Source organism: Vulpes vulpes, chromosome 1, assembly GCF_048418805.1.
Source record: "Vulpes vulpes isolate BD-2025 chromosome 1, VulVul3, whole genome shotgun sequence".
NCBI lineage: Eukaryota > Metazoa > Chordata > Mammalia > Carnivora > Canidae > Vulpes > Vulpes vulpes.
In genome coordinates, this window is record NC_132780.1 from 62528081 (window position 1) to 62544832 (window position 16752).

A 16752-nucleotide genomic window follows, 5' to 3' on the forward strand; every position below is an offset into this window, starting at 1 on the left:
TTGTATAGGCAGCTAACTGCTCTTTGATCAATCAGTGGCTTTGAAAAGTCTTACCCTGGGGTGCCTGGGTGGCTTAGTCAGTTAAGCATCTGATGACTCCTGGTTTCTACTCAGGTCATGATCTCAGAGTCGTGGGATCAAGCCCTGCATTGGGCTCTGGGCTCAGCTTGGAGTCTGCTTCAGATTCTCTCTCCCCTCCCTCCTTCTCGCAGTCTGTCACTCTCTCAAATCTTTAAAAAAGAAAAAGAGAGAGAGAGAGAAAGAAAGAAGACAGGCTGACAGTTCATCTCACAGTTCATATATATGTAGTGAATCAAAGGCCAGAAATATTCAGGAATAAAGTTATTATTATAAGTCTAAGACACCCAAGACAATATAAGAGATTAGAGTACTGAGGCCTAATTTTTCCATGATTTGTTACTCCTTGAGTCTAGATGTGTCCTTATTTATACCATATATTTTATTAAATTTACACATGAATGCGGTTAAGTGTATCCTTTGATTCAAGGCTGTTGGTGGTGGAAAGTCAAAATGAAAGAACAGTTTCTCCAGTCCAGATTTTTTGTGGTTAGGCCTTCAGGCAAATTTTCAGCTTCCACTTGTTTATCACTTGTGATTTTAACTAATAGGTGTATGCAATTTAGCCAGAAGCCTGAATCTTCTCAAACTGGGACTCACATATTGACAGTGCACTAGCAGCTATAGAATACATGGAGCATATTCTTGTAATATAAACTTACTTAAAGATTTAAGGAATTAAATTTTGTTTTAAAATAAACACAGATTAAGGAAACTTCAAAATTCACATTAATTGTTAGAAAAAAATCACAAAATATTTTAGTGTTAAAGGCTGTTTGGGGCTCCCCTTCATGACATACTATCCTTTCCCTGCCCTAACCCCTCTGTCTTTAGGTTAAGTCACAGGAAAAGTTGTAGAAAATCTTAAAAGTCACTGCATGAATATTAATGACATGAATATATTCACTTAAATTTAACAAAATTATTTTAATGGAAATCATAATCAGAAATTTATAAAAATAGCCTAAGACCATGATTATAGAAATTCCCTTTTGAAAATCCAGGTATCCTATAAAGTATATCAAACCCAAAAGGAAGTTTGGTTATATTTCAAAAGAAGAGTTTTAGCCATTGAGAAATAGTACTCCCATGAGGGTTAGAGAAAATGTGTCAGTTTGCATTCTGAAATTTAGAATATTAGGATTCTAGAGTTTCTGATTTTCCAGTAACCCCTGAGGAAATAAAGTAACTAAGCTGAGTTACTGTGCAGTGGGTAATGGTGGCTGCTGTCAACTGAGCATACTGTGCCGAGTGCCATGCGCAGTGCTTTACATTCACAGACTCATAGTGCCTTGTAAAGAGTGCCTTGTCCCTTTTTACAAATGAGAAAACAGAGACTCGAAGAGAGTAAGTGACTTGTCTGGGATCTCACACTCAGCTAGTTCCAGAAGCAGCCTTCAATCCCAGGTCTTTCTGACTCTAGGGTAGTGTTTTTATGGCCTGTTGCCAATGTAGAATACCAATTTGCTCCGGTGGGTAATTTTCATTTTTTTGGTCCTTTTCATTTAAGGATCTGAAAAGAGTGACCAAAAGTGTCTAAACCTCAGTCTTCTGCCCTATAACATAAAACAGCCAGGAATGTTGAAAGATCTCTCAAGCTAAGGTTTGTAAATAATTTAGATTTAACTTTGATAAAAAGACATAGAAAAAATAATATGTTGAGAATTCTAATATCATTCCAGTTTTCAAAAGGAGGAAAATGTGATGACTCTTGAGTATTACTAATGGTGATATGACATTCCAGAGCAAGATTTTAGAAGACAAGGACATAGCAAACACTGGATAGCTGTATGAGTTCACCAGCAAGCCAGATTTGCTTCTTGGACAGGCTCACCAGACTGCTACATCCATGAAATTCAAAAAGCAAAGCAACTGACCTGGAGCATGGTACTTGGCAAGGTCATCTCTCAATATTTTACAGACAGAGAAGGATAAACAGAATTTAGGTTCTAGAATACATTGTTAGATCAACAGCTGATTGAACAGCTGTACCCAACAGGTGATTGATATCTAGCTGAAGATACAGTTCTGATGATATCTGACATGACTCAGTCTTCTGCCTTGCAATAATTTTTATCAGATGTCTATATAAAGGTCCTGATTATCAAAAATTTTCATAGGAGGAAGAGAATGCATATCTAGTGTGCCCATGGCCAGAATAAGAATATAAAAATCACCTTAACAGGCTTTAGTAGGCAGAAATATAGAGGACTGTTCTCAGTTTTTAAAACTGAAAAATACAAGTAAAAATAGAGTGATATGATTTGAGGGTTTAAATCCATTAGATTTTATTATAAGACATTGCTACCTTTAGACATAAGAAATACAGCTATGTGAACCAAAATAAATTAATGAATTACCTTCCTTTTTCCTTTTCCTTATGAGCAATTTTGTGGAATAAAAAAGCTTTTACCAATATTTATACAGTGCTCATTCAGAATGGTACACCTCATTGATAAATTCCACCTATATAGAGTGATTTTAGTCAAATTATATCAGATGCATATTGCAGATTATGAAATACTGTTAAACTCACCAAGGAGTCTTATATTATGCTTTTGTGTAGCTCTGGCTCAGTAATTCTCTCCTTAAAAAAATTAAATTAAATTAAATTAAAAAACAGATTTATTTACTTGAGAAGAGAGGATGTGTATGAGCAGAGTGCAGAGAGACAGAGGGGGAGGGAGAGGGAGAGAATCCTCAAGCAGACTCCCTGCTAAGCACATAGCCTTACATGGGGCTCAATCCAAAGATCCTAAGATCATGACCTAAGCTGAAAATGAACTGCCCACTTTAACCAACTGAGCCACCCAGCCACCCTGTAATTCTCTCTTCTAAGTTGTTTTATAATCTTCCCTTGCAGGAAAGCTTTTGAAAAATTTTTTAACTTAAGCAGTTGCCTAGCTTTGTTAGATCCTTATAACTTGTTTAGAGAGTGGGAATTAATGAAAATATATGGAAGGAATAATTCTCTGGAATTATTTCCTCCCACTGAAGTATAGATTCCATGAGTTTGAGGACCATGTCAGTCTTCATTACCATCAGCCTAGAGCCTACGCCAGTGCCTGGCACATAGTAGTTATGTGTTAAATATTTGGTAAAGGAAATAATATCATGAGTAATTTTAACTAAGCTCATCTGCCAGATATTGACTCCATAGAGTATAGTTTGCTGTTAGTGCCCATGGTTATCTGTGAATGATATGACCTTATGCAAAAGTGAACATCTACTCAGGAGGCTATTCAACATGAAAAGACACTAACTTGTATCTTACACCTATTGTAGGTTGGCTCTGTTAAATTGTCTAGTAACAGCACGTGGGACAGACAGATCCATTTAGTAGTCAAGTATTATAAGATGACACAAGTACTGGTAGTAACTACTAATTATATGCCACAATGATATGACCATTAATAAAGAGACGATGCATTTTTCTGTGAGGTGATATAGGAGTCAGGAATCAGAGCACTCTGGTCAAATTCTGATTCAACTACTCACAGTAACTACCATAAGTCTCAGTGTCTCTATTTGTACAATAGACATTAAACCAGGAATTATTTCACAGAGTTGATGTGAGGATTGAAGGACATAGTCCATGTAAACATATTAGTACAGGATCTGGCACACGGTGAATAATAAAAGCAAACTCCTTTATGAAGATGAAATTTCTTCTCAGAAAGATGTGACCATCTTAGGCCACAGGCAGGAATGTGGGAGCCAGCACCTGGAACCCAGGTCCCTCTAACTTCAAATTCTATTTGCATTCTAGCTGTATGCTACTTTAACATGATGTGAGAAGAATGCTAGAATGTTCAACTACCAACCAAAGTACAAAGAGTCTGCATGGCCTTTCAGGAAGGAAAAGCAGGCAAAAGAATAAAATAAAAGCAAAACACAGAATAGAAAAATAAAATGTCCTAGCCTTGTTGGTGTCTGCACAAATAGAGAATGCTAAATCCAGGATCTGTTGTTGTACAGAGGGAGGAAATAATTTTATAAATATTTTATAATTGTTACTTTAAGAAAGTCAAAATTATTTCATCTGTTTACATATATTTTGACACTGTTAAAAGACAGAACTTTTTCCTCTTGTATATAAATTGCTCTGGGCAAGCATATAAGATAGAGCAAAATTTAAATATTTATTGGACTTCATAGTGATGGCATTTTTCTCAATTGTGTACTATCATTTATGTATGAATCTCCTTTGTTTCCACAGAATGCTGAAGTTTCTGTCTTTGAAGTAAACATACGCTTTGTGGGTGGACTACTCTCAGCCTACTATCTATCTGGAGAAGAGGTAAGGTGAAACTATAAAATTACATTTTGGGGGTAAAATGTGCTTTTTGTGGTATCTGTTTTCATATTTTGATGGTCTTCTAGCATACACTGAATCTCATTTAATATATACTAATTAAACGAGCATGCTGGGAAAGGTGGGCACAACATGTTCTGAGGATATGGTAAGCAATGTGTTTTAAAAAGCCTGGCTCCATTCTGTTAGGTGTGATGTGACTATACCTATAAATGGGATATGCCTGTGGACAAATTAAAGAGGTTTAGTGCAGTGGCAGGCTTGTGGATGAATTGTTTTTCTTTAAAAATTATGTTAACGTTTGCATAATGTTAGCTTAACAAAAACTTTTTTGAAGGTGAAGAAAGTTTGACAGGTAAGATGTGACCTTACCTGACAGGTAAGATCTAAAAATTACAATATTTAAGAAATTGAAGGGGTAACTGAGGTACTCAGCCTTCCAGTGAGAAGTCCTATAGGCCGGTGTCCCTGTGTAAAGTACTTTGGAGCTCTTCCTAGAGTGAGGCTTAGTTCATTATCTGCTCTGAGGAAAGCAGGAATTTTTAATTCAGCTGCCTTTTATTGATAGATTAAGAAAAGATTTTTGTATCATGCTTCTAAAGAGCACAGATGCTATTTTCTTGAAAGGTTTTGGACAACTTTATGAATATCCTAAGTGTCCACTAAGAGTTGTTGGAATGGACTTTGCCTTTAATGTTGACAGTATTAAAAGCTGACGTCAAGGAAAAACAGTCACATATTTCAATTGCATGTCAGTCAGATTTGTGTGAGCCTCAGCATTCTGGCTGGGGAGGAGCGGATCTTACCTAGGGTAGTATTTCATGTATTTCTATGCTCCTTCAAAACAGATTTAAGCAGAGCAATAAATGTTTAATGAGAAAAGCTGCTTTACTTGGTTGCTGTCTCCCGGGCACTATCTGAGCCATAACAAAACAGCCTGCACAATCTTCACGTTCTGTCTTTAGATTTTATTCCACCATAGATATTTTTAAAGTATGTAAATGGCTCTGTATTCCCCTCTATCCGTCCTGCTTAAGTGTTAAATTCTTTTCCTCATTATGGACTCTGTCACCTTCTCAGCATCAGTCCTCTTCTTCCCTTTCTCTAGGCCCGCATAACTTCATTTGTTCAGTTTGCTTTAGGATGTTCCAAGCTTTAAGCCAGGGCATACATATTTTGAAAAAGTCTTACGGAAAATTAATGTTGTTTTAGTTAGCAAGTTCCTGCTTTTAGAATATTTGTCTTGGAGTATCCAGTGCCTGGTGTTCTCATTGTTTTTGACGTGAATACTTAGGATGAACTTGGTTTTTAACTTTTTTCATCATTTATATGAAGGTGAGACAATTTGAAGAAAATAAGAACTGCATCCTTTTGGGCACCTGAGTGGCTCAGTAGTTGAGCGTCTGCCTTTGGTTCAGATGTTGATCCTGAGGTCCTGGGATCAAGTCCCACATCAGGCTCCCCAGAGGGAGCCTGCTCCTCCCTCTGCCTATGTCTCTGCCTCTCTCTGTGTCTCTCATGAATAAATAAATAAAATCTTTAAAAAAAAAATCTTCATCCTTTTATATCTGGGCTCAATTAGGATAGTCGAATATACAAAGATAAACAACACATTTCTTTTAAATATGCATCATATTTAATTAGGATTTTTTTCACTTGTAGTAATGTCTTATTTATATACACATGTGTTTTATGTGTGTGCATGCTTATTATAAACCTATAGTTAAATATGTTATATAAATATGATATCCATAGATATTTTGCCCACAGATAAAATCATTTGCCACAGATCTTGTAAAGGTACTTTTTTACTCCATACTTAGCTAACTTTAGTAAACAAAGTACTACAAAGAAAACCTCCACAGAAAGTTTTCTTTTCGTGTATTTGCTTTGTCCTCACCCCCATTCAAAACATTGTTTTTATTACATCTAGATTTTCTATATTGTAATTTTATAAAAATTACTTATGGTAGTTCCCTTCTTACATACTTTTCTGTTTCTGTAAAATACACTTTTGGTTCATAAGGGTTCATCATCTCAGCATAATATTTGTATAGCCAGTCCCTAAATGTTGAGTAGTTATTTCCAGTGTTCCTGTATTTTGGATAATGTAGCCATAATCAGCTGATAAATATTTATTCTCTAAAGTGGGATTGCTGGATGAGAAGTGATTAGTAGATGACTGCTTTAACATCATTTCCTTTCTTAGCCACCTCATCACTGACAATTTCATTTGACCTATGTACTTGGGGGAGTTGGCTATCAGGAATGTGGTCAAGAAAAAACATTTTACCCCCAAGTCTGTACTTGAGCTACTTGTCTCCATATCTAAATGAAAAAAATTGAACATGTTATTTCTTAATAGAAAGAAATCAACACGGCCAAATTATGAGTTAGTTGGTTTCAGATTGTTGGTAAAGTTCTATATTATACATTTTTATGTAAATCAAGGTATTTACTAAGATAGTCTAGGCAAGTTTGTCTTCCTAAAGTATCTCATACAGGACCTACTAAATCACCATAATTTGAGATGCTCATTTCATTGCTGAGGCTCAGGAGTAATTTGAGAACATCATATAAATCACCTTCAGAACCATATAGCCCCACATTGATATAAGCTCAAAATTCTTAAATTTATATTGCAAAAACAGAAGAGGAAGTACCACTGGCTTATGTTACATGCTTCTAAATTACAATTAGATAGTAATCAAGAATGCCAGCAGAACTCTAAAACCTACCAAAATTATGATGGGAACATGGCATACCCGTTGATGAGTACTTTGACTATAGGGACATATTCAAAAAATTCTAACACACCCTAGCTCACTTAAAACGTTTTGTAGTGCCATTAAAAACAGTCAAACTACAAGATTTTCAGTTCGTATAAGAAATGCAAACAATCACAAGAATTACAAACGTTTAGGATAGAGATAAGATGCATACTAAATAGGAATTAGTATTAAATATAGATAAAAGAGATAGTATTGCTCTATTATAAACTCAAGGGAAACTAAAGTCCTCATTGGAGACAGTAAATAGCAGCATCTAGGATATTATTACCCAAAATATGTTCTACAGAGCACTAGTTTCTTTAGATATGTCAGGATAAGTCTGGTTCTGTATGCATACTAAAAATAAGTTCAGAAAAAGCTACATCTTATATTCTTAGAAATTCACAATGTACAGAAAAAGAAACTAATTGAATTTTATTTATCCCTGGGTTTTCCATATTTCCTTAACTGTAACCTTCCTTCCTTTTCCTTAATATAACATTTGCTAACTTTGAGTTACAATACTGTTTCCTAGAACAAATTTTGAGAAACCTCACTGTACAATGGGAGTAACCTAAGCAAAAATGATATTGAAAATTGGCAAATGAAAAAAAAAGAAAAAAAATTGGCAAATGAAAAACAAGACATTGCAAGGGAAGATATATGTGGAAAGGAGCATGTATGAATATACTACATATTATTTGTTGTACAGTAGTAACCAATGGCTTTTTGAGCAGAAAGTGAATTGAACAGGATTTAATGGTGCCACAGACTCATAGAGCTGAAAAACAAGTTGGAAGTAAGTTTTGAGTGGCCACAGAGGTGGCTCAACAGTCACACTGGGACATCCTAGAATTAATAAACATGCCCTATTTTTTTCCTACCCTTGTCAGGACACAAAGGCCCAGAAGATAGAGATCAGTTGGCAGTTTTATTTACATGTGAGGAATGAAAGAGAGGATATGATAGAAGTCTTCTATAGGATTTGAATTCAGTATCCTTTGAGGACCAAGTATAGATAATTCCTGAACAGGAAATTGAGGCCTTATTAGAAGGGTGAGAAGAATAAATGTTTGGAAGCCAAAAAACAAACAAACAAAACCAACAATACAATGTCACTATGGTGAGTAAAGGTATCAGAGGAAACAGACAAGCCATATGGAAACTGATAATTTAATGATATGCTTGACAAAACTTTTCCTGATTTGCAAAACTACTTTATTCTGTAAATTAAGAGAGAACATTTGGAACTACTAAGATATTTACTCCTCAGAGGAGATATTTGACTTAGTGTGTTTTATGTATGTGAACTAGAAAAACAAAACATCAACTCCTGAATGCTAAAATGATGGAAGAACTAGCTTTCAATGAAAAAAGGTACCAAGACATCTGATCTAACACTGGGGAAACACACATAATGGATTCTTTTTTTTTTTTTAATTTTTATTTATTTATGATAGTCATACAGAGAGAGAGAGAGGGCAGAGACACAGGCAGAGGGAGAAACGGGCTCCATGCACTGGGAGCCCGACGTGGGATTCGATCCCGGGTCTCCAGGATCGCGCCCTGGGCCAAAGGCAGGCGCCAAACCACTGCGCCACCCAGGGATCCCCCATAATGGATTCTTATATTAGATCAGTTTACTCCACCAGGACATCCTTCATTGCAAAGGGAGCAAAAAATATTTCTCCCCAAATTCACCAAAAGAAATCCGCTGCTCCAAACACCAATACAAAAGATCGCTAAAGGACTTCCTGCAAAGAGAAGTAGCTAATGCCACTAAGTTTAGGAATGTCAAGGAAGAAAATGTATAGGGAGGGGATAGGATTGTGGAGTAGGGAAGAGAGAAATAAGATTAGAAATATGAGTTTACTGGTGGAAAGATCTACCATTTTCTCATAATAGGATCCAGATATTTGGGGTTTCTTATAAGAAATGTGCATAATATACACAGAGCTGTTAAAAACAGAGAATAAAGTCAGACTATATGTTTTTAATTTTTAATTCCATGTAGTTAACATACAGCGTTATATTAGTTTCAGGTGTACAATATAGCATCCCTCAGTGCTCATCATAAGTGCACTCCTTAATTCCCCATCACCTACTTCATCATGGATGAAACACCATCTCTCCTCTGATAACCATCACTTTGTTCCTTAGAATTTAGAGTCTGTTTCTTGCTTTGTCTCTCTCTTATTTTTTTCCTTTCCTTTTTTTTTTTTTAAATTCCACATATGAGTGAAATCATATGGTATTTGTCTTTCTCTGATTGATAGAGAATATTAAAATCACAGGTAAAATTAACAAACAGCTGGTATACTAGGCTATGGGCAGAAATTTGTCTATGGGTTTCCTAGCAGCCAGACCAAAAAAGGGTAGAGAATTAATGGTAATTTGGTTTTCCTTTTTTACAAACGCTAAAAAGTGAATAACATAAAATGACCCACATATAATACCACTCTATACATACTAAATTTTCCATAAAATGTATAACTATTATAAATAGGAAAAAAAAAGATCCACCAGAAATAGATTAATACCCCTGTACCCAAATCCTGCCTAAATTGTAAAAATCAGGCTTAGATTTCTCCTCTTCTCTGGATAGTAGTTTAATTATGGTCTCTAATAAAGTTGATTTGAGTCTAGGAAGCAAAGATATCAATAGAGGGCATAATTGCAAAACACACAAGAAAAAAAAATTGAAAAAAAAGTGTGATCATAATACCCTAAGAGCAATATATTATTAAGCCCAGGGGCACCTGAGTGGCTCAGTTGGTTAAGCGTAGGACTCTTGACTTCAGCTCAGGTCATGATCTCAGGGTTGTGAGATTGAGCCCTCTTCTGGTTCCACGCTGGGCATGGAACCTGCTTAAGATTCTTTCCCTCCCTCTCCTTTTACTCTTCCCCCAAACCCCCTCACTGTGGTGTGCAAGTACTGTCTCAGAAAAAAAAACAACAACAACAAAAACATTTGGGGCATCTGGGTGGCTCATCTGGCTAAGCAGCTAACTCCTGATTTCAGCTCCGGTCATGATCTCAGGGTCATGGAATCAAGCCCCATGTCAAGCTCAGCATGGAATCTGCTTGAGATTCTCTCTCTGTCCATATACCCATGCCCCCACTCATTTTTTTTTTTTTTGAGTAATGCAGTTAAAATGGAGGCTTGAAATAATGGCATAATAGAAAAATTAGGTAACCAAATTCTTGACCAATATTTATTGTATGTTACAGACAATGAAATTTTTTTTAGTAAAATTTATGTATAATGCCACAATCAAAATATAACATTGGATATAAAAGATACACATATTTTAAATGGTGAGACCACATGAAATTTTTAAAATAACCTCTTAAATAATTGTATCAGGGAGTGAATCTATAATATTAAAATAGGATATTCAACAAACAACTAAAATATAAGCATTTATTTATATTTAAAATCTGTGGAAAGGGGCACCTGGGTGGCTCAGGGATTGAGCATCTGCATTTGGCTCAGGTCGTGATCCTGGGGTGCTAGGATCAAGTCCCACATCAAGCTCCCTGCATGGAGCCTGCTTCTTCCTCTGCCTATGTCTGTGCGCCCCCCCCTCATGAATAAATAAATAAATCTTTTTAAAAACTCTGTAGAAAGTAGCCAAAGTTATTAGAGAAATACATCATTTTAAATGTCTATATTATGAAAATACTATATGGTTAACTAAATCTATATTAATTAGAAGAAAAGATTCAAGAAGAAAGGGAAATAATAAAAATAAGAGCATTAAATACATTGCAAAATGAGGAAAGGGCTAGGTTTACAAAGCTTTTTGTCCCTCCTTTTCATCAATATTCTCTCTCTCTCTCATTTTTTTTTAAGAGAGAGAGAGAGGGAAGGGGAGGAGAAAAGGGAGAAGGAGAGAGGGAACCTCAAACAGACTTCCCACTGATCCAAGATCAAGAGTCTAATACTTCACCAACTGGGCCGTCCAGGCGCCCCTCATCAATATTCTTACTGATATTTGTCTGGGAAAGGACATGGTAACGGGAAGAATGTATCAGCTGAAGTGAGTTTAGAGGGGCTCAGTGAGCAGGAAACCCCCTCGGGGGGGTGTGCCCTCGGGCAGAGCAGCACGTTGTCCTGGAGGTGAGATTGGGTAGCCGTGCACACACAACAGTGAGTCACAACCTCAGAGAAGTCACAGAGCTCTTCAGTGATGCTGGTTACACTCCTGCCACATGCTGGACACCGTTCCTTGCCTTGAGACATACCTGAGAACCAGAGCCCCTCAAATCCCTGCCCTGTGGATTTTAGCTTCTAGTGAGGAAAGGTAATTCTCATCAACCCAAACTGGGAAACGTGAAGGGACCCATAAGAAAAAAAGGTTTGGTTTGTGTTTTGGTTTGTAAGTTTTGCTTTTGCTGCAATAGGATAATAGGGCAGCAAACTGGCTCAGAGCACAGCTGACCCAACCCTATCTCCAGTGTCTCACCCTTCAGCGAGTTCAGCACCTGAACACAAAGGAAGCTTGTAATTGGGCCACACAGCCCTTCTTGCAAACCGCCACTGGTCCCTGTGCCTTTCTAGATTGAGTCTTCTGGATTTGACCCATGGAGAAGGCCATTTTAGTCCAGACTCTTGCTTCTTCTTTCTGGATTTGTTCACCGTGCCTCTCACACACCTTCCTCTCTAACTACAGTGTGCCTTTTTTCCCCTAAAATACTGCAAGCACATATGTGTGGATTCTATAGCCACATTCACTTCCCCTAGAGTGGCTTTCATGCTGCTCCCCCCTGCCCCCACCTAGGTAGCACCCTGCAGTGAGGCCTTCCAGAGCTAAGCCTGGCTCCAGTCCTATGAGGAGGCAGTCAGGGACTTCCTTCCCTGCATTCTCTGCATATGCTGTCACTCTGCATTGTTGACGGCCTTCTTCATACTTCTTTCCCCAGTAGAATCTGTACAACTCAAAAATAAGGATTCAGCTTCTACTGTTTTTAGAGCCCTTTGCTTAGTTACACTGTATGCCTAATACTAGAAATATTTAGTGTTTGTGACTAAACCTTTATTAGGCTTTCTGTGACCTTAGTTTTTTAAGACCCCAACAGAAAATTCTTCCTTTAAAGCAAAATCTGTACATTGATAACACAAACAAGCAAATGGCCTGGAAGATCCTGTGTAAACTTTTTAAACCTCCACCCCGCTCCCTGCCTTAACCCCTCCCACTAACTGGCAAAACTTCTTCCTTTTTATTTTTTTTAAGATTTTATTTATTTATTCATGAGACAGAGGGAGTGGGCAGAGACACAGGCAGAGGGGGAAGCAGGCTCCCTGAAGGAAAACTGATGTAGGACTCGATCCCAGGACCCCAGGATCATAATCTGAGGCAAAGGCAGACGCTTAACCACTGAGCCACCAGGTGCCCCACATCTTACTTTTTAGAATCTATTCTAAAAATGCTGGTTCTGTGAAAGTTTTGAAAGCCAGTGAGCTAGAGACTACATCAAAATTTAATTAATTACCAAATATTATTGGTCATTTATAGTGGTTTTTTGTTGATGTTTGGGGGAGGGTTGTTTTGTTTTGTTTTGTTTTGTTTTTTTAGAGGATAGGAGGGCCCAAGGGAGAGGGAGAGAGAGAATCTTATTCAGGCTCCACATCCAGTCCTGGGCTCTGATCTCAGGACCCTAAGATCATGACCTGAGCCAAAATCAAGAGTTGGCTGCTCAACAGACTGAGCCACCGAGGTGCCCCTGTAGTGGACCTTTTAAATAGAATTGACATTAGAGCACTTTGTGAAATTGTAAACCTAAGATGAAATTATAAAAGGTAAATGGGAAAGGGAATATTCAATGTATATTTGCTTCAATATGAGGAAACTATTCAGCTAAAACTTTATTAGCCATTTAATGATACACTTATGCCATACAGAGCAATTTTAATCATATTTACTAACTGGTATTGATTGTCTCCTTATGTTGTTTTCTACTAATGTGTTTGACCCTGATTTCTTAGAAATTTAGATTGATCCTTCCGTATACCTTAGGTATTAAATTTACTATTTAGCATTTATCATTTAAATTTTTATAAAAGAAAGAAATATGATATACAGAATAAATATTTTCACTTGAAAGGTTCAAAGTGATACTAGATTATAGTAATTTTGCTTATTAGATTTCCATGGTTAATGAGTTCCAACTGCCTCTCACTGAATGTGCCATTAGAAGTTTTGTACTTTAAAAGATCTAGGAATATATGGAATTGATTATAAATAATATATATTTTAGTCAAATGAAATGACTACATTTTTTTGTCCTAGAATGAATTACTAAATCGTATCTACTCCTTAATCCAAGTTTGCAATATGTGTTTCTCTGTTTATAAAAATCTATCCTGTATTTATAATTGTTTTCAAAGACCCGGAAGTTTTATCAGCTGTAAGAACTTTATCTCTACAATTCACAAAAGCAGTTCTACAGTTTGCTAATAATTCTATTTCTAAAACTTTTTCATGCTAATGTATAATAGCAGAAGCTGTTCTGATTTCTATCTGATTATAAACCAAATAAGAGTGCTTGGCACGCAAAAGAAAAGGAAAGTCAGAAAAGTAACTTTTTCATTTCTTTTTTTTTTTTTTAAAGTAAACTCTACCTCCAGTGGGGGGCTTGAACTCACAACCCCGAGATCAAAAGTTGCATGTTCTACCAACTGAGCCAGCCAGGCACCCCTAACTTGTTTCCTAATGAAATATTTGTGTCCCTTTTAGTTTAGCACAGTGCCTTGCACATAGTAAGCAAACAACAGATTCACATCGGTAAGTGTTGACCTAGGTGATGAAGTGACAACTTCAAAATCTCGGTGATTTAGGACAATATGCTCTGTACATTCTATGTGCTCTGCCCATGACTGCTTCTCATGATCGTCCATCCAGGGCCCAGACTGATGGAGTGGCTGCCATCTGAACCATTTCCATTTGTCAAGATGGGAGTCAGAGAGTTGGAGGGTAGAGGTAGTAAAAGAGAATCTAGAAAATGCACGCTGGCTTATAATGCCTATGTCACAAAGACACCTATTACTTGAACCCACATCTCACTGGCTAGAGCAAGACACATGGCTGCTATAATTTAAAAGTTGGGGGAGGGGATTCATTGTACCATCCTATCCCTGAGAGAAAAATTTAGTGGACAATGTTAATGACTGCCACCGTGGCCACTGACTTGGATTAAAATGTATAGCCTTCCCAACCACCAGGAATTGCAGCAGATAGGAATTTGTGAAACGAGACAAAATTTTCCAAGGATCTCCAAACTGGAATCCATCTATAGCATTAGGAAAAGAGTTTCTTCCTATGGCACCAAGATAGTAAGTGGAGTGTTGTGCCTTGGGATAATCGTTTTCAGTAACTTTTCAAGTAAAAGGCTGCTCCTCTAGCACTTGTCTGCTAACATCTGCTTCTCCAAGAAATACCTTCTATTCTAGGGACACCTAGATGGCTCAGTGGTTGAGCATCTGCCTTTGGCTCAGGGAGTGATCCCGGGGTCCTGGGAACAAATCCCACATCAGACTCTGTGTGAGGAGCCTGCTTCTCCCTCTCCCTGTGTCTCTGCCTCTTTTTCTGTGTCTCTCATGAATAAATAATACAATTAAAAAAATAGACAAGAAATACTTTCTATTCTAGACTTCTCCCATAACTTTCCAAATTTTAAACAGTAAAGTTGACAGACATAAACTACCCTGTACAAAAGTAATGACTGTTACCACCATTGCTGTTGTCTGATGTGGGAGTTAATCGCTGCTTTCTGGCAGCACCCAATTGTGTTGATCAGATATTGAGGACCTGGTGCTTCTCTTTCAACCACTTTCTCTTTGATTTAAGTGCTTCCCCAGGCCAGTCATTTCTCATTTTACAAAAGTCTAATGAAAGAGATGAGGTAATAGATTTAGATTTACGTTGAATCATTTCATAATTTACAATGTCTGTTAAAACCAATACTCCAAAATCGTTTTTTACTGCCTGAATCCTATTGACTTGGATTTCTAATGCTAGGTGTGTCTGTTTTAAACAAGCTGTATTTTTCCAGGAATATTCCTATGTGTTCTTTTTCTTTGAAATTGTGGTGTCCACCAGAAGGATACCAAGCGGTAGCTATCGCAAGGAATTTAAAATTTGATAGGGCTAGTAGAAAATTCCTCAGAATTGTGATAATTTGCCATCTGCTAAGTTCACTTATTTAGTGAATCAGCAGATGTTTATGGAATACCTGCTTTGAGCCACTGCACTTGATGCTGCAGAAACAACAAACAAAAGGAAGACAGTCTCCGCTGACAAACCATAATTCATTTAGATTTCACAACAACCCTATAAAATAAGAATAGGTATTTTTATCCTTATTTGATGGAGGAAGAAACAGAGCAGATTATTAGGGAACTTCACCAAGGGCATGCAGAGTGGCGGAGCTGGGCTTCAAATTCAGGCATTCTGGCTAAACAGCTAGAAATTAGGGATGTCAGACATACAACATAGATGTAGTAGGCTATAGCCTGAACTCATGAGTCATCAATAGCTAAATGATAATTGAAGGAGTGGAAGGGAAAGGGGTTCCCCAGAGTATATAACATACAGAGAAAAGAGAGCCTTAACATGTCAGCATTAGGGAGAAGAGGGGACTAGAAAAGAAGACCGAGATGTGGTGGTCCCAGAAGTTAGAGGAAAACCAATAGAATGTGATTAGCCGAAAGAAAACAACATTTTGAAAAATTAAGAAGTATTCAGCTGTGTCAAGGGCTTCTGCTAAGGCAAGTTGTTAGAAAGACTGAAAAGTATCTTCGGGACATTGCAAAACAGAGGTCAGGTGACTTTACCAAGAATACTTTTGATTTGAGTAATAGCAGAGAATGTAAATTGTTTTTGATTGACAAGAAGGTCTTTAAGAAGGTGGAGAAAGGGGGATCCCTGGGTGGCTCAGCGGTTTGGCGCCTGCCTTTGGCCCAGGGTGCAATCCTGGAGACCCGGGATCGAGTCCCACATCAGGCTCCCAGCATGGAGCCTGCTTCTCCCTCCTCCTGTGTCTCTGCCTCTCTCTCTGTCTGTGTCTATCATAAAAAATAAAAAAATAAAAAAAAATAAAAGGTGGAGGAAGATGGGATTCAGAAGACAGATGGCCTCAGGAAGGGATCCTTCCTCCATTGCAGAATGAGAGTGGAGGAGAAAATTGGCACGTCACTGACTTGGTAGATTTGGTGGTGGAGATGTGAAATAATTATCATCTGATGACCCCTGTTAGCTGTATGAAGAAGTAGAAGACAAGGACATCTGCCAGGACTCAGAGAGCAAACAGACATTGAGATGAGTGTGTATAATATAGAATTATCATTCTAGAAAAGGTTGACTAGAGAAACATGGTAGAGTTTCTGGCCAGTATCTAGGTTGGTGACCGTGATATGGTGGTATCGGTCCTCCTAGGTGTATATTGCTCAGGAGTTCATATGCAAGTATGGAGCAGGTAGGTGGTTGGTGGTAGTTGTGTTTTGCTAGCTAGATGTGACAGAGACAAAGGAATGCATGGAATTGGAGATACTGGCAAAAATATTGTTGGAATTACAGGCCATGATGT

At 37.5% G+C, this 16752-nt stretch overlaps 1 protein-coding gene across 1 annotated transcript in view; it reads left to right on the forward strand.

The window, feature by feature from the left end:
- Window positions 1–16752, forward strand: part of MAN1A1 (mannosidase alpha class 1A member 1) — a 168814-nt gene that overhangs the window by 58844 nt on the left and 93218 nt on the right. Inside the window, exon 5 of the mRNA XM_072765203.1 lies at window positions 4298–4378. Coding sequence (XP_072621304.1) covers window positions 4298–4378 — 81 coding nt within the window. The remainder of the gene's footprint in view (window positions 1–4297; window positions 4379–16752) is intronic.